The 18769-nt window shown below is 43.9% G+C and overlaps 1 protein-coding gene across 1 annotated transcript; it reads left to right on the top strand.

Moving 5' to 3' along the window:
- Positions 1 to 1915: 1915 nt before the first annotated feature.
- Positions 1916 to 18296, top strand: CD164 (CD164 molecule). Its single transcript, XM_054021699.1, has 6 exons — positions 1916 to 2070; positions 8858 to 8935; positions 10537 to 10599; positions 12361 to 12438; positions 13752 to 13832; positions 15266 to 18296. The coding sequence occupies exons 1-6, from the start codon at positions 1998 to 2000 to the stop codon at positions 15430 to 15432; spliced, it is 540 nt and encodes a 179-aa protein (XP_053877674.1). The 5' UTR covers positions 1916 to 1997; the 3' UTR covers positions 15433 to 18296.
- The last annotated feature ends 473 nt before the right edge of the window (positions 18297 to 18769 follow it).

Raw genomic sequence — 18769 nt, forward strand, 5'->3', positions numbered from 1 at the left:
AAATTATTTGTTAAATAGTGTTTGTTTCTCTTCAGTAACAAGAGATGCCTATTAAGCAAAAATATTTACATAAACTACATTAATTCCTTTAGTAGGAAGTAGTCATGGGGGATTGTCTGAATGTGACTGGCACCTTTAAGAGGGAATGTGTCCAGTTCGTCTATGGATGACTCCTGATAGAAGGCATCTGTCCTCTATAAAGATCCAGTCAACAGTTGAGAAAAGAGAGTAGGAAGGAGGAGCAGGGAGCTTGCAGTAGTTGTATGAGACCTGACAAAGCCCTAGTTGAAAGCTGGCAGAGAGAGAACTGGTGAGAGCTGTGGGAGAAAATGGCCAGGGTGAGGGAACCCTGCTGATTATAAGGTTTGTGCAGAAGTTATGAAAGTAAAGGAGGATGAACCATGTTAGTTAAGGAAGGTTCAGCCAAGGAAAGGAGGGTTGATTCTGGAGAGAGGTTCCCTTGAGAAGCTGCTCAGCAGGGTTGCAGATGAAAGTGGGAAGCTGAGTTGAGGGCTAGGAAAGAAGAGTTGCAAGGAACATGGAGAACTGTCAGATGTGTGGAAGCCCTGGCACAGGAATAAAAAAAATAGGGACTATTAACTGTGAGGTAGATGGCTTGAAGAGGGGGGTTCTGGAACTGGGCCAAGCAACTAGGGACCAGTGTGGCTGTTACCTCTTGGTTGGGTGGCCTACAGATTGTGACTGTGGAGGGGGGATGGAGAACTGCTGCATTTTAACGTTTCACTTTGGGGTTTTAAGAACTGTCTCCCTTTTAAGAATCTGCAGAGGGTTGCACTAAATTACATCTGGACACAGGGCTTGAATTGGATTCTGTGCAGGAGAATATTCCTGGGTGTATTCACGTTATCAGCTGAACACTTCTTCCCTTACACTGCTATTTTTCCAAAAAAATCTGGAGAAAAACATGGAATCAAAGTGACAAGTAATGGAGTGGCAAGCTTATTTTAAGAGGTTTCCTGTCTCATTTTTCCAAATCTCACGTTGCTGGGGATGCAGTGTGTACATTAGGTTTTTAAATAGTTATTTTACTAAACTGTTGCAGAACAGGTCATATACCTGTTCTGGATATGAGCCCTGACCTGACGATAGTGTTGCAAGGCACTCCCCTCTGCAGCGCGGGAGGATGGGCTGAGGGGAGTTGGTCTTTGGTATTCTTAAAACGATGAACGATTTCGGTGGAGATGGTGGTGTGAGAACAAACCCTTGAATGATGCAACCTGGGGTGGTTTATTGTGTGCACTCTGGACAGGTGTTCAGCGAGGTGGGGGCGGCGCCAGGGACAAATACCGACAGTCAAGGCCTCTACGCTCGTTTACACCCTGCAGCTCCCGCTGACGTTCATGGGCTGCACACGGTGTAAGTCTGCACAACGTGGCGCTAAATGTTGGGCGCAGAAGCGTTGTGCGGAGCCTCAGCCGCCTCCATTCCCCAGCTCCTCTGGCTCTACGGCCCCGTGCTGTGAGCGCGCTGGGGGCTCCACGGTGCCAGGCTGGGCCCGGCAGGCAGCGCCTCCAGCTTGGCCCAATTCCCTCACCCAACCCCGCCCGTGTGCGGCCGCGCCAGGCCCCTCCCTGGCAGCGCAGCGCAGCGCAGCGCGGGGGTGGGGCGGGCAGGCCTTGTCCCACTCTCTCACCAGCCCCGACAGCGGGGCTCGAGGGGCATGTGAACGCCCGAGAGGGCGGGACGGCCGTCACCTGATGGGGGGCACCGAGGCCGGATGCGGTCACGTGCAGAAGGGGCGTGTTCTGCCACCGCCCTGGTGCTCGGCTGGGGACTGTTCCATTGTACCAGAGGGGTGGAGGATGAGGCGCGGCGAATAGACGGACCGAATCCTGAGCGGGGGCGGGGCCAGTCGCTTCTACGTAATACGTCAGCGCCACGCCCTTCCCACTTGCTCACATGACGTAGCTGGGTTGGGAGCTGTAGAGCGAGCGTCGTTGCGGTTGGTCGCGGAGGAGTCAGTCAGACACCGAGCTATGGGCCGGACACCGGGGTTCCTGCTCGCCACGGCCTGCTTGGCCCTGCTATGGGCGGCGGCGGCGGGGGAAGGTGAGGCGGGAGCGGGGCGGGCCCGCGCGGGCGGCTCCTCTTGGGGCCGGGGGCTGTAAACGGTGGGGGCCGCCCCTCCCCCAGATTCGAGCGCTGTGGCGGGCCCGTGCGCTGGCGCCCCGCAGGAGTTCGCTCCTTCCCCGGCCGGGGGTGGGAGGCGCGTCGCGAGCCGGGCGCTGACCGGCCGTGTGCAGCCGGAGCGCCCCGCTGTCCCCAGCGCGGGGGGCCCTGTGTGGCCGGCGCGGCTCCACGGCTGGGGGGTGGGAGGTGTCGTCTTAAGTTCGCTTCTGTCGCCGCGATTCCCTGGTGCCCTGCGCCCTCTCCGCGCTGCCCAGGAGACCTGGTGGCAGTCGGCTCCGTTGCACGCGCATCCGGCTTGTTTCCTCGGGTGTTGGATCCAGTTCCCGAAAGCGCGGCTTGCTGGTGTTAATCGCCGCTTGCAGCATTTGCTTACCCTGTTGCGGCAGGAGGAGGACAAGCAGAGCCCCTTAACAGATTTGAGTAACCCAGGGCAGGAAATGTCCAGATCTGCCTCCCGAAGCCGTGATTTATAGTTGGCGTAAAAAAGTGCAAAGACCACTGGGAGCAAACAGCGCAGCAAAACTGAGTAACCAGCCACAGAGCCTGTTCTTGAGTAATCAGGAGAATAAACTGTCCCTCTGGAGTTTTTGATAGTCATGTACTCACATCTACAATAGTTTATTGCATGCATCTAGACAACTTTATGTTGTTATATAGTGTTTGTTAATTGGCACTCCCTACATTAAGGAAATGCGCCACTATAATTAAGGCTAAGATTATGACATGGAACTGACTAGCTGCTGCCTGCAGCGGGGGAACCCACAGCAGCCCAGCCACTGAGTGGTAGGGCACCCTCCCGCAGCTGCCCAGTAGCTGTGGGTGGCGGTCTCCCCCACACATACACACAACTGACCGGTCCGCCATTGGTGGTGACCCCCTGAGCTGCCTAGTCACTGCTGCTGGCAGGGGTCCCCCTTGCAGTGGCTCAGCCACTGTGCGTAGCTGGGGCCATCCCACAGGTGCTAGTGGCAGAGGGACCCCAGAGCTGCTCAATGGCCCTGGGCAGGGAGAGGGGGAGGCGCAGCTCCCCAGCTGGTGGTAGCAGACGGACCCCGGAGCTGCTTAGGGGCAGCGCCCCTCTCCCCCAGCTCCTCTGCCACTTTTGGCAGAGGGGGCCCACCCTGTAGCTCCCATCCCTGCATGGCGGTGGGGGGACCCCCCAGCTTCAGCCCTACAGGGGGCCCCTCCTAGCCACTGGGCAATGGCATCCCTACACCTCCCAGCCTCTGAAGTGGCGGGGGAGGGGGCAGGGTGCTGGGCCCTCCTCCCTCACCATTTTGTCAGGGATGTTTTTAGTAAAAATCAGGACAGGCTTCCATGATTTTTTGTTTGTCTGTGACCTGTCCCTGACTTTTACTAAAAATATCCCTGACAAAATCATAGCCTTAACTATAATTAATTGAAGATTGTCCTATCCAATATTTTGTTTAAACATTCATTCTCAGAATGACCTTGTATGAAAGGAAAATTAGTACTTGTTAGTGGAGGAAGTGACTTGCCAGAGCCTCACGTCCATTCAGTGGCATTTAGAAAACAAGGCTCACTATTGCTAATCGTATGCTTAATCCACTAGATCACCTCACTTCAGTACTGGTCTTGGTACATCAAATTTAGGGAAATATAAGGCAAAAATTTCTATGGGTGAGAATTTCAGTACTTTACTTAATGTATTCAAAAGATCATTATAAAAATATTATGACTTCTGTTTAGAATAGTGAAATGTAGTAGATCCAAGTACAGCATATGTAATCACATGAACAAAATTAGAGTTGTTCATACAGTTAAATCTTAAAAGCCATTATAGTTTTGTTTGAGGCAAAATGAGACTGGACATGTCATTAATATGGTAAAATCATATTGACTGTTCACATATTTGATATTTTTGTATTACTTCTGCCAGTAATTCTGTGTCCTGATATGATGTGCATCACCCTCTTCAGCATAAGATAAATCCATGTGGGACTGCAAGTGAGGAGTTTTGATAGAGGAGCAGTTTCCTCCTCAAAAACTGAAGAGAATGGCTGAAACCACTGTAGCACTATCTACTCCAGTTGTCATATAAGCAGGTCAGGGTCAGCAGCACCTTATGAACTTGCAGTTTTTGTTAGTTAAGTCTAGTACTGAGATGTTCCTCTTGAGAGGAGAAGCTTTTTCTGCAGCAGCAGCATTGAAAGCAAGAGGCTCTGTGGGGCTCATTGCAGCTTTTGACTTCAGGCAGCCCCAAACTGAAACCTTTTAGAGTACCCTTGTCAAGGTTGGGATGGCATCTGAAGATGGGACTCCTTGTGACTGAATTATTCCAGTAATTCAGGTTCATGGTCAAAGTTGACTGTTCCATTTTTGAGATGATGCAGTGGTACACTTGCACCGCAGTGGTCAGGCAGACACAACTTTATTATTCTATTAGTTGTATTACGGTGGTGATGGTCATGGTAAGAGCCCTGGTCATGGACTGGGACCCTCTTTGATAAGCGCTGTACAAACAGAACAAAAAGATAGTGCAGTCTAAAGGGGATGCAGTCTGCACCGAGAACCTTAACAAAACTGTTATCAGCTGCCTTGTTTTGGCAGCAACTTCTGTCCTGCCATCTCCATTGAAGTGCTGTGCCAAGTTGCTTGTATGGCATTAACGGGAAGTATCTGGAGATGGGTGCTATTCTGATTCTATTCAGGGTATGGTCATTAGCCATATACATCTTTACAGAAGAGGAGAACCTGCAGACTGAATTGATTTTTGGAACCATGCCTCTCTCGGAATTGTGACCATCATTGATGGGTAGCTGGACCAGCTTTCCCATGTGATTAGGATTGGTGTGTCCTCGCACTGTGTTGATGAGCTGGTAAAGATTAAAAGGTGTAAGGAAACACTTTTTCCTGGAAAGTGGAGAAATAGGCAACAATGTCGTAAGACACTTCTCTCGTAATTCTGAGGCAGCCTTATAGAGTCACAGAATATTAGGGTTGGAAGAGACCTGAGGAGGTCATCTAGTCCAACCCCCTGCTCAAAGCAGGACCAACACCAACTAAATCATCGCAGCAAAGAGCTTTGTCGAGCCAGGCCTTAAAAACCTCTAAGGGTGGAGATTCCACCACCCTTCTAGGTAACCCATTCCAGTGCTTTACCACCCTCCTAGTGAAATAGTGTTTCCTAATATCCACCCTAGACCTCCCCCACTGCAACTTAAGACCTTTGCTTCTTGTTCTGTCATCTGCCACCCTGAGAACAGCCTAGCTCCATCTTCTTTGGAACCTCCCCCCTTCAGGTAATTGAAGGCAGCTATCAAATCCGGCCTCACTCTTCTGCAGACTAAATAACCCCAGTTCCCTCAGCCTCTCCTCATAAGACATGTGCCCGAGCCCCCTAATAATTTTCGTTACCCTCCGCTGGACTCTCTCCAATTTGCTCACATCCCTTCTGTAGTGGGGGGGACCAAAACTGGACACAGTACTCCGTGTATGACCTCACCAGTGCCGAATAGAGAGGAATAATCACTTCCCTCGATCTGCTGGCAATGCTCCTACTAATACAGTCCAATATCCAGTTGGCCTTCTTGGCAGCAAGGGCACACTGCTGACTCATATCCAGCTTCTCGTCCACTGTAATCCCCAGGTCCTTTTCTGCAGAACTGCTGCTTAGCCAGTTGGTCCCCAGCCTGTAGTGGTGCATGGGATTTTTCCATCCTAAGTGCAGGACTCTGCACTTGTCCTTGTTGAACTTAATCAGATTTCTTTTGGCCCAATCCTCCAATTTGTCTCGGTCACTCTGTACCCTATCCCTACCCACCGGCGTAGTTACCTCTCCCCCCAGCTTAGTGTCCTCTTCGAACTTGCTGAGGGTGCAGTTCATCCCATTATCCAGATAAAGATGCTGAACAAAACCAGCCCCAAGACCGACCCTTGGGGAACTTTGCTTGATACCGGCTGCCAACTAGACATCAAGCCATTGATCACTACCCGTTGAGCCCAACAATCTAGCCAACTTTCTATCCACCTTATAGTCCATTCATCCAATCCATACTACTTTAACTTGCTGGCAAGAATACTGTGGGAGACCGTATCAAAGACTTTGCTAAAGTCAAGATATATATCCAGAAGAAAGAGCTGAATTCAAGGCCCTAGAATCCTGAGCTTCATTGCTGCAGTCTTCATGTGGCTGAAGGGTTTACCAGTCTATGCTTTCACCTCAAAATATGGATTTACCAGGTCTACATTGCCAAATATCAGTGTAGATGGCTTAGTATGACCAAGTCTCTTCACAAGGAAACGTGAAAGGTCACTCAGGCCAGGTAAATGCCTTGACTTCAAGTAAAAAAATTACCTTTAATTTGTATGGTGGCAAGAGCTGCTGTTTCAAGAGTGATGTCTGCAGGTACCTTGGGGCTGTAAGACAAAGCTCAGCTCCAAGCTTTCTTGCTCTAGAACAGGATCTAGTACATTTGAAGTCTGGCAGAGGATTTATCTGAGCCAGCAGGTGTCTGCTCAGATTCAGTTTCAGAGGCTGGATGATAGTATCTGTAGGCATACTTTCATGTGGAAACCATTGCTGACTGAGATCTTGATAGTCATGAGCAACATAGGACACGTGTGCATATCCAAGTGACAGGACATTTCTGGTCTGGTTCCAGTCTAAGGATAATCTCTAATTGCAACTGGACTTCCGATTCAGTATTAAAAGATGTGTTCACTCCCAGGTGGAGAAGCTGATAGTTTCTCCAAGAAAAACAGTACGTCACTTTTAGAGTCAAGGCTGGCATTGCATGCACTAGACACCTTAAGAAAACTTAGTATTCCAAAAAATAAGCAGGGTTGAGTTAGACAAGCTGACTCTAGTTACAAAAACAGAAGTACCAGGTCACACCTGTTGAGAAACCCAGTGAGAGTGGGTGGACTCTGTCCTATAAGCCATTCCTGGTTTTCAGTTACCTAGTATCTTCCCTCCCAACTATCTCAAACTACTAGTAACAGACCCCATATGAGTGAAGATATATGCTCAGCAGGGAAGATCAGTCTTGGTATTCAGGATTTCCAATTCTGCATTGTAGTAGCGTTGGCATTTGAACCCTGAGGGAAGTTTCCATCTCTTACCCATCCAGAGCTGTCAGGTCTAGTTGCAGTTATTCCTATCCATGCTTAGACTGTTGTTTTGTGTAGCAGGGATTGGCAACCTTTGGCACGCGGGTTCGGACAATCACGGCTCCCACTGGCTGCGGTCCGCCATCCCAGGCCAATGGGGGCTGTGGGAAGCTGCGCGGGCTGAGGGATGTGCTGGCCACAGCTTCCCACAGCCCCTGTTGGCCTGGAACGGCGAACCGTGGCCAATGGGAACTGCAATCGGCCGAACCTGCAGATGTGACAGGTAAACGAACTGCCCCGGGCTGCCAGGGTGCTTACCCTGGCGGGCTGCGTGTCAAAGATTGCTGAGCCCTATTCTATAGCATTGTAAAGTACTTGTCCACTCCAGGAGCCAGGATAGAGTTCTAGAGTATGGAAAAGTCAAATTTTAACACTCTTGTTTTATCAGCTAAAATATGTGCTTAAATAGATAGCATCTATTGTGCAGCAGCATGCACACAAGACTTTTGGTCCTGCTAGCATAGTCTCTTTGGAGAGCCAATTGTGGGTTTAATATGTCCAAATAACTTTGTAGAGAACCAGCATCAGTCCCACTAGAACTAGTTGCCAGTGTGGTAAAACAGGAAAACTGTTTTCATTCTGGTCTGTTCCACACTCTTTTGGTACAGTTGTAACAAATGAGGGCTTATACCAGCTAGGCCAGCATTAACGAATTCCATTGTGTTGCTTTCTCCCATAAGTCTTTAACTGACTCTATTTTCTGTTGTCTCTTCCCTTTTTATAGTAAAGGCTTTTACCCACTGAGGTTTCAAAATACTCCTGTGAAGTCTTGTTTGCAGACTTAGGATATGTCTACACATCAAAGAAAAACCCATGGCTGACCCATACCAGCTGACTTGGGCTCCTGAGGCTCAGGCTGCGGAGCTGTGTAGACTTCTGGGCTCGGCTGGAGTCTGAGCTCTGGGACCCTCCCTCCTTGCAGGATCCTAGAGTCCTGAGCCCCCAGACATCTACATGGCAGTGAAACAGCCCCGCAGCCCAGCCCTGTGAATCTAAATCTACTGCCAGGGCCCTACTGTGGATTTTTCTTTACTGTTTAGGCATACCCTTAGTTTTTTTCACTCTTGTAAATTTTCTGTTCTCTATTTAGATTCCCATGAGCTTTATTAAATATATTTGGAGACCACTACATAAGGTATAACTGACATTTCTGGGGTATGGCATTGGAATAGCAATAGTGTTGTTGGCCAGGAGTAAAGTGCATTTGAATCTACTTGAGCCTAATGCATGTGTAGTTGGAGTCACTAACGATACTTGAGAGGAAAAAAGATAATCCTATGGGTTAACCACCAGATCTGTTGACACCCAGTCTTGGTTCTGTGCCATGGATTTGTGTGAATTTAGGCATATGGCTTCTCTGTGCTACAGCTTCTTATCCGAAAATAAAGATGTTTACTTGGGGAGTTGACTCAGTTCATATGTAAACACTTTTGAGGATGTTATGGAGGTGCTAATAAGTAAAACTGAGATCTGTGATTTAAAAATGCTAGAAAACTAATCCCATTATCTTTGGGAGAGTTGCTCTTCTGATAACTATCAACTGGCCCATAATTAAATGTTTTCCCTTTTTCAGACAGCTGTGCAGATCTTAAAACCTGCAATGACTGTGTTAATAGCACTGTCCCAGGATGCAAGTGGATTCAGTGCAAAGGTAAACATCTGGAAAAACTAATATTTAATAACTAGATACGTCTTTGGGCCTGATTTCACAAACATTTACAAGGGGTGATGAATGATAACTCTTTTGGTGGATAACATAGTGAAAAGCAACACTATCTTAAAATTGTTCTAAACTGTTAAGATCCCAATACAGTAATGGACACAAACTACAAACACTTTGACATGAAAGTTAAACTAATCTTAAATTCTTATCCAGAGGCAGCAGAATATTATGCCCATAATACAAATAAAAGCAGAATTTTTAAAGGCCCGCTAACCAGACATACTACCTGAAGCACCATGGAAAATCTTGACTACTAGCAATAGACTTCTCAAGACAGTAAACTAGTTACTTGGCCTTGCTGATAAGGAGGTTGTGGATGGACCTTGACGTGTTAAAATTGACCAGCATTCCAACATTGCAGTCCTTTTTGAGATTATCCCACAGAACTCTTAAATCCTGTCCTGATATCAAGTGGCCCAAGAGACTACAGGGCAGTAGACAATCAGTTATGTAAGGTAGCCTATTGATTTATATTTTAGTTGTGCCCAGAAGGCATAATCAGAACTAGGGTCCCATTGTGCTGGACACTGAACAAAACATTGTGTTAAGACAGTCCCTCCTCGATGAGTTTAGATTCTAAACATGAGGGACAGAAGTGGATGGAACAATTAGAACAAGGAGAGGAAATGAGGGTAGTGGTGATGGGATAATACATGGTTATTTAGACTACCCATGTGAAGTCGCATGGAGGATCTCTCTCCATAGTTAATGGAAAGCAAGTTTCAAACATTACCAGCCCAGTTTTGGTGTTCCTCTCAAAAGGTTCTTTCCACTACAAATTCAGTTTATGTAGTCTCAAGAATTCTGACAAAATTCAAGGCATTGTGGACAACCTGTTTGAGAGGACTATGGACAAATAAGTGTGTTAAATGTCTTGAAACTTCTTAACAGGCTACATTAACACTAAATTGCTGTGTAAATATGGATTGTCAATTTGATCAAAACAGATAAATATGAATTCCTCTTAAATTGGAGGTTAAATTCTGCTTTAGATATATTGCACAACTTCCATTTATTCTTAGTGGAAGTCATTGTACAGTATCACAGAACTGCGCCCGGAGTATTTCTGCCCTAGTTTTTCAAACATAGTAACAGTAAACTAAATAGTGCTTTTAATGTTTTATTTAAACTTGTCTGACTCTGTTTATATCCACATACCCGCTTATGTACCATATTGAAAAAGGTATCTGTAACTAGAATATATTGCAAGAAGTATTACACAGATTGCGTACAGTGCTTATGTGAGTGAATGTTACTGTTTTGTTCACTCTTGCTTTACAAAAACATACTTCATGTCATTAATGATGGAACTCATTCAAGTGTATTAAATCTTGTCCATTGAAATAGTTTTAATTCTACTAGCCAAGAGACTGACATCTCCAGGGAATCCCCCGTAGAACATTAAGAAATTTTATGAGATAACATAATTTATAATTGATAAAAAGCATAATCATTTTTGAGAAATTGTCAATATAAAAATACCTTTTCCTATGGCTCCTTGATATTTGTTTTTGTTTTGTTTTGGACAGGATCAAACTTTTCTTGTGAAAATGCAACAGGAGTTAACTGTACTGCCATTTCACAGTGTTTTTGTAAGTATCTGGATATTGTTTAGGTTGACTCTTAATGCAGTCTTTTCCAAGTTGTGTTATCTATTTGAGACAGTCCTCCTATTCTTTACAACTTTCAGCACAATAGTTATCAGCCTCCACTAACATACTTTGTATCAATTGTATAAGCAAATCTCTATAGTATGTAAGCTTAAAGAAAACAACATCCCCCTCGCTCTGATGCTAGGCAGAGGCATGGCCAGGCAGCTCTGCGGGCTGCCTATGCCCAGAGTGCTGGCTTCACAGCTCCCATGGCCAGGAACCACAGCCAATGGTAGCTGCGGGGAGGTGTCTGCAGCCAGAGGTAGTGTGCAGAGCTGCCTGACCTTGCCTCTGTCTAGCAGCTGGGTGAGAGGGATGTCGCTGCTTCTGTGGAGACCCTCAGGTAAGCATTGCCCAGAGCCCGCCTCACCCTGTCCTGTGCCCCTGCCCCACACCCAAACTATGCTGGGGGTGGGGGGAGAGGATAGGCACAGAGCCAGGTAGGGAGCCTGCCGGCCCTGCTAACCCTCCCGCTGTCCCCCCACACAAAGCATCCACAGGGGCCCTGGGCAGCCACACACCCCAGTTTTATTCACTGCTTTTTTTAGTAAAAGTTATGGACAGGTCACGGGTCATGAATTTTTGTTTACAGCCAGTGACCTGTCTGTGACTTACTAAAAATACCCAGGCCTAAAATGTAGCCTTAGCTTGTGCTTCACTTCTGATTTCAACTTGTTTTAGGGACTGGCAATTAGAAAAACCTCTTTGTAAACTGATTGCATTTGCCCTGGAGTCACTAAGGTAAATAAGGAACCCCAGAATGCCACTTTTTACTAAACCACTTTCTAGTAGAACAGCACTTTATTGTCATGTTAAACTGTTGTTGGTTGTGTCAGAACGAGTAGCAGAACTCCAATCTATTCCTATTAGGTTTGCAGTGAGACTATTTCTCCTGTTATACCAAGTATTACTTGACTCCTGCATATCCAAAAACTGTTAGATTGTATCCTGGGAATTGGTGGAGCCCCCATTAGAAAGAAATCTTAATGAATCTGCTGCCCCAAATAACATGCATTGTAATCAGTGCTTAGAACATATGTATATACAGCAAACTGCTTTTATTAACAAGTTTCTTTTTTAAAAGTTCTAACAGCTTCTTAGACTATATGCTCAGGTTTTACTTTCTGGTACTCGGTGGAAGGAGAGCTTTATCTAAACTCAACCTTTTGGACCACTGAAGATGTCCCAGCTTTCAGTATACATTTTAATCACCCAGCAAGCCAGAGCAAATGCATACCCACCTGTGGAATCTAGCTCCAAATTGAACTTGAACTGCTATAGGAAGACTTTCTAAGACACAAAGGGGAACTGGATGCCTAAATCTCTCTCACATATCCTGCCCAGTTTCCAGATCCAAAGGATGGGTTGCATCCACCAGTTAGCCACAGCAACTCTTCGGGATCTGTGGTAGCCAGTTGGAACGTTCCAGGGCACTTGGGCTGAGAGTCCAGGCTTGGCCTCTGTTACAGCCTGTTTCTGGCTTGAATTACCCCATAGGCGTGTCAGTTTTGTTTGCTTGAGGTATTTTGCTCCCACAGTTTAGTGTTACTGTAGTGCAGTGAACTCTTCCAAACTTTTTGCTACTTCACATTAGCCTTCATAACGGTCCATTAAGCATTTTACTATCCTTAAATGGGAGTCTGTTTTATGTTTATTACAATCTCGTAAGTTAACTTTATTTTTTTACCCACTATTCTACAGATTCATCTACTGCTGCTACCACAGCTGCTAATGCTACCACAGCTGCTAATGCTACCACAGCTGCCACTGTTACCACAGGTAAAAAAAAGAAATATTTGCTGTAATGAACTGCTAACTGGGCTAAGTAAGATAACTTTGTAAAACAAGGGTTCTACAAAGTTTGCTTAAACTAATTGGGAATAAGTAGTTCATAAAATTGAACATCTGTTACAGTAGGTACAGTGCATAACTTTCTTGTCCTACAAAGAAATTGCCAGTGATTGAAGGCATAGGAATATGAAGGGAAGTCAACTGGTGGTTCTTCTACATCATTTTTGTTGTGGCTTACCTTTTTTCCACTCAGGAAATGTGGTCAATATAACCGTTGCTTCGTAAGATTAGTGCTCGTAAAACTCAGGTTCTACTGTGTAAGTGAAACAGATTTCTAGCTGAGGAAGTTCTCAGTATTTTTGATGTTGCAAATATCAGTTATGTTAGTGCTCAATACAAAATAAAGAACTATACTGTCTAATAAACTAAATAATTTATAATAGCTTGAGAGCCTTAAGTATTCAGGTAACTATTCCGCACCAAGACTTACATTTTATTTATGTATTTTTATATAATATATAGTGTGTGTGTAAGAGTCTTGGTGCGGTTGGGGGGGGTGTGTGTGTGTCTCTCTATAAAAATTTGTCTATAAAAATTTACTTAACTGCACAGCATTATAAGTACAGTGAAACCCCGCTATAACATGATGTTTGGGGTCCAAAAAATTCCATCGCGATAAATGCAGGGTCGCAGTATAGCAGGGTTTCAAGCCAGTCAGTTTAAGTCAGTGGTCCCCAATGCGGTGCATTGATGTGCGCCGCCTGGTGCCCCTAGTGCCCAGCAGGGGAGAGGAGCCGTGGCCTAACGCTTGCCGGGGACAGAGAGCACCGGCGCCCGCAGCCTCGGAGTTCTCTGTCCCCGGCAGGCGCGGGGCCGCGGCTCCTCTTGAAGCTGGAGAGAAGCCGCAGCCCCGCACCTGCCGGGGACAAAGAGCACCGGCACCCGCAGCCTCAGAGTTCTCTGTCCCCAGCAGGCGCGGGGCCGCAGCTTCTCTCCCTTGCTGGGCACTAGGCGGGGGCACATCAATGTCCCAGCAGGTGCCATGGTGTTGGGGACCACTGATATACTAGGCCATAAAGAGGAGCCAACTTATGATGGCGTTATATTCGATTTTGCGTTATGGCGGGGCATGTTATTGCGAGGTTTGACTGTACCTCTATTCTATGTGTACATAGTCTGCATTTTTAAGGGTGGTTGTTCTTGCTTAAGTGAGATAAAAACTGAAGCAATTACAAAAATAGAGCTTACAAAAGTGATACTGCTGTACATTCTGAATTTGGAAGTTTCTCTCTACAAAACAGCTAACATCACCAATACAACTTCACCTGCTGCTTCATCTACTGCTTCAAGTACTCCAGTTCTCTCGACAATCAGTACACCAGGTAACTTTCTTTTTTTTTTTAATTATTACTATCCATTTAAGTATTTATAAAAAAAAAAGTCTTTATTCGGAAAAGCTTATTTGGAAATAATGTTATTTAGTAGGTGACAGGAAGTAGTGAAGAATAGTAACAGTGGGTATGCCAGAAAGTCATGACCTTGTATGCCACAGTTACCTTTATCAAGATGGAATATCTGTTGAGATGTTGTCTTGACAGTAACAAACACTGCTCAGTGAAATTTCAAAGTAAGTGAATTGGCCAAATTAAGCAGTTTGACTGGCTTCATTTCAGTCATGTTAAGTATAAGCTGCAGAAGAGGAACTTGTGAAGTCCGGTGACTGAGTTAAAATATTAAACTTGCACTCCTGACATAACCCTGGGTTAAGGTAAAATACTCTAACGCTGTGTTTTTCAGTCTTTTTAATATCCGGGACTGGCTTGCTCCTTCCTAAACTGTGTTGAGGAGATCTCAGCGACTGGTGCTGATCCATGGACCAGTTGTAGAGAAACACTGCACTAACACATGTTGGGCAACAACAATAGGGTCCAATTTAAAAGACTAGATCTTGAAATTAAACTAACAAATTATACCACCCAATGAAATATATTCAGAAGGGGAGGTAGTTTTTAAAAGCCTATTCTTTTGGTGATGGCTACAATACTGGGGCCCTGTGCGTTGTGATGAGATCTAAATCTTTTAGTTGCACGTTGCTAGAAGATTTTATTTAACAGATGGGAGACTATTCGGGCACAGATTTTTATTGTTCTTTAGTAAGGTCATTCACTAAATATGAGCAGAAAAATAGATTCGGGTAGGTAGCAGAAGAGAGGGTCTCGCCTCATTAGGAAAATTATTTTTGGCCCTCTGGGAGTCCTAAGGTATCAATGATGGGCATCATTCTTAGAGTAAAACAAAAGTGTGGGTAATGGTATTTTGAACAGATTTAGTTTAACTGGGATTCTTCCGTGAAATGGGGATGAAACTAGTTCTTACATGCAGTTCAAAGTAGCTCTTAGTTACTTGTGGTCTGACGTACTCTAATGTACAGTAAATGTTTCAATGAAAGGTAAAATCTTCATACAGCAGTGGCTTTCAACCATTTTTCATTTATGGACCCTGAAAAAATTTCAAATGGCAGTGCAGACCCCTTTGGAAATCTTAGGTATAGGCTGCGGATCACAGGCTGAAAATCATTGCTGTGAATGTTGCTTTGACAGATCCTCAAACCTGGGAGTACAAAGAAGGAAGTGAAGAATTGTATTGGCAAATGTCATGCTTGGGGGTTGTGCTTTCTTAATCGGTGTTTAATCTCAAACCTCTTACTGAACAGATTCATAGTACAAGAAGGAAAACACCAAATTCTGTAATAATATTTATGGTAAATGTGACATCCACGTGTTAAACTATAATCTATTAATTTGTTGTTTAACAGGTACAACACATGCTACTGAGAGTCCCCCTAAACCAGCTCCTCACAAGTCTACATTTGATGCTGCCAGTTTCATTGGTGGGATTGTCCTTGTACTGGGTCTGCAGGCTGTAGTCTTCTTCCTGTATAAATTCTGCAAGTCCAAAGATCGAAATTATCATACTCTCTAGAACCTGTCATTTTACAATGGACTAGTAGCCCAACACTTGTAGTTCACTGAACCAAAATATATTCTCTGTCCTGTATGGAACACCACAGTTCAGAATATCCTTTAAATCTCCAAAAGAAGACTTTTTGAAAGGATGATATTTTTGTAACACTATACTTGGCAAGAGGTGGTATGAATCACCTCTGGCTCAACAGAGGTACTCAATATGCTGCATGAGTCCTTGTGATTATCTTATTTTTCTTTAGTGGCTGCAGCTGTGGGACTTTTTTTTTAAACTTGACATGCCAAATGTAGACTTACAGTGATTCTTGTATTCAGTGGTAACACTGTCTTGAGTAGACAATCTCATGATGATGATTGTGGAGGCTGATTTAATCAACCATAAGTGCAGTATCCCTATAATTTTATCAATGACTGACTTCTGGGAGTGAAATATCATTTGTGCTAGCTTGTGGCTCTCGTAGTGTACTGCGAGGAAGGTTAAAGGATTGTAGAAATAGAAACTGTCTTCATAAAATAGCCTTTTGGATGAAAATAATGCCAAACCCATATTTTTCTACATGAGAATTAAAGATGCCAACCAGGAATTGTATTGCACATTTTAATTTCTTAAATTTGGCCTTTTCAGTTGTTATAACTGGAAGGGTGGTGAGAATATTTCCTCTTCATGTAAGAGGAAATAAAGTCCAGTGCCTTAAAGAATAAAAGATAGGCTGCAAATTCAAATGTTTGTGCCATTTTCATTTGTATCAAAGTTAAAGGCTGATGCAGTACTAGCCTAATAGAGTAAAGCAGAGTACACCTTTCCAATCTCAACATTCACTACAACAAAAACATGGCTAACATTTTATTTTCTGACCTTTCGAGAGGTTGACTTCTTTTGTGAAATGAGGGAATGGGATATTGGACTAATTTTGAAGGTGAACTAGATTTTCACTAGCCTCAAATTATTTCTGGCCTGTAATAAAGCAAGCATAGGAAGGCCATAGCATAACTTCACATTCCTGACTTCAAAAGGGCACCAACTTAAATCATATTTGTCTGAAAAAATGTTCTCTATTATTGTTAGAGGCATTCAAGATTACTATAACAGAGAAACAGTTTGCTTTGTGCATAGTAAGTTTCACTGTCCTCCATTGCCTACGAACACTTTCTCCTCCTCTTTATGTGGGCCTTTGATGCAACACGATGGGAGTGAAACAATTCTAAGATAACATTGGAAATGGACTGGGTAGTCCTAGCACTTGAAGCTACTTTTAACTATTGAAATTGACTAGATTTCAAATGGATGGTGTTCCTTATCCCCATTTTGAGGAAATTCTATAGTCTTATGCAGCTACTGACTTGCATGATTTAAATGTTTATCTTAAACTGGGTGTTTAAACATTGACAGCATGATCACCAATTAAGTTATAAAACCCATACATTGCCATGACTTAATAAGTAAATGAAAAAGCATTTTAGTTGCAGTGAGTTTTATTTCCTCATGCTCTTCTACCGTGGAAAGCATTCACTTTGTTACGCTGCATAGAAAACTAAACTTGCTATATAAAATAATTACCAGACAGTGCTGTACCTTCAGAGAATTGCAATTTAATTTACTCGAGACAAAAGCAGTCAGTCAGCTCAGGGTTTATTAAACAGACTGACCACCCAATTTCCAGCAAGCACAGTTTGTCTGGATTGGATGGTGTATCCTTGGCCTTATATTGTAAAATCATTTAGTCTGTCACTCCCATCTCCTTAAATTGTTTCATAACTTAATTTGGGCAAAGGAACATGCTCTATGCACTTATTTCTATAATGTGACAAGACTGACCTCCCACTTCACACACAGTAGATATTCCCAATAGTATTCATAAAACAATTTTATTTAGTATTGTTCCTAATTCTTTAAAAGCTGTCTAACATTTTGGTCTTAGAAACTTGCAGCAAAAGACTATGGGACACTTAAGAAAAACAATGCCACAGTTAAACCTGAAGTTGATTAATTTAATTACTGTGTAAAATTTGGCTAAAATGCTTTAGTCTCACAGTGATCTTGATTTATGTTAGAAAATGTGCTCATTAAGCAAAAACTTAATCATTTTTCAAGTGCCTTAATTGTTTTAAAAATCTGGCCTCAAATTTGTTGGAAAAACCGGGACAGGCGGTAACTTGCCTTAGTTACTAGCTTAATCCCTCAGTGTCAGCAATTGATACTTTCCAGGATCTTGGTGCCATTGATGTCGATCTTCAGGAAGTTTTAATTTTGTAATGCAGTTATTGCAGAAGTATAGGTTTAGTCTTGTTTTAGGAAGGTGTAAGTTTTGTGCAGCAGTCTATATGCTTGCCTTGCTAGACAAACTGACTTGCCTAAGTTGCTGATAAAATCATAGCTAAGGCTTAGTTTCTGTCTGACAACTCATTCTAGGTGCCAGACATGTGCTTAGGCTACCTTGGTATGGTTTCTGTTTTGTTTTTTGTTAAAATTGAGACAGTTTCCTTGCAGAATTACAGTGCCAGTTAGTCTATGCTGGCTACTAGCATGTGACTAATAGAACTTTCAGGTCCTCTTAGTCGTGTGTGTTGAAGTGGAAGGTAGCTTTCTTAGATTGTCTCCATGGAGTAGTTTTATTTGCTATTAGGCTGCCCCTTTAAATCAGATCTTAAGCACTGAAGTGTAGTGACCTTTTTTCAAGCTGTTTATCATCTGACTTGTCCTTGAAACCACCTTGTGCAAATATATATTTATCAAACCTGGTATCTTATGAATGTTCCTTGCAGACATTGCTGTGTTGTTTGTATTTTGTCTTCAGTGGAAGAAATGCAAAACAAATATCAGAAAACCAAATTTGACAAATAAAATCACATTTACTGAATAAATGTTTTGGTTGTATTTAGTTTGTAAATATTCTCTCTACTTTTAGCAACAAGGGAAGATATTTTTTTAAGTATACAGTCCTTGCAGCCTTTGCATTCAAAATAGCCACTGTGGCTGCAGAAGTTCCAAACAAAAAATGCTGTGGAGAAATGAGGATTGACTGTGGAACTCATTGCCAGGGGATATTGTGAAGGCCAAAAATATAACTGAGTTCAAGAAGGAAAGGTCCACCAATGGCAATTAGCCAAGACTTTCAGGGATGCAACCCCATGCTTTAGGTGTCCTTAAACTTCAGCCAATCAGAAGGTGGGACTGGACAATGGGATGGCTCAGTTGATAAATTGCCCTGTTCTATTCATTCCTTCTGAAGCATCTGGCACAGGATACTGGGCTAGAGGGACAGTTGTTCTGACCTACCATGGCCATTCTTATGTTCAGGTTTCACTTTTGCTCTTTACAATAGCAAGTGTGTCTA

Source organism: Malaclemys terrapin, chromosome 3, assembly GCF_027887155.1.
Source record: "Malaclemys terrapin pileata isolate rMalTer1 chromosome 3, rMalTer1.hap1, whole genome shotgun sequence".
Lineage (NCBI taxonomy): Eukaryota > Metazoa > Chordata > Testudines > Emydidae > Malaclemys > Malaclemys terrapin.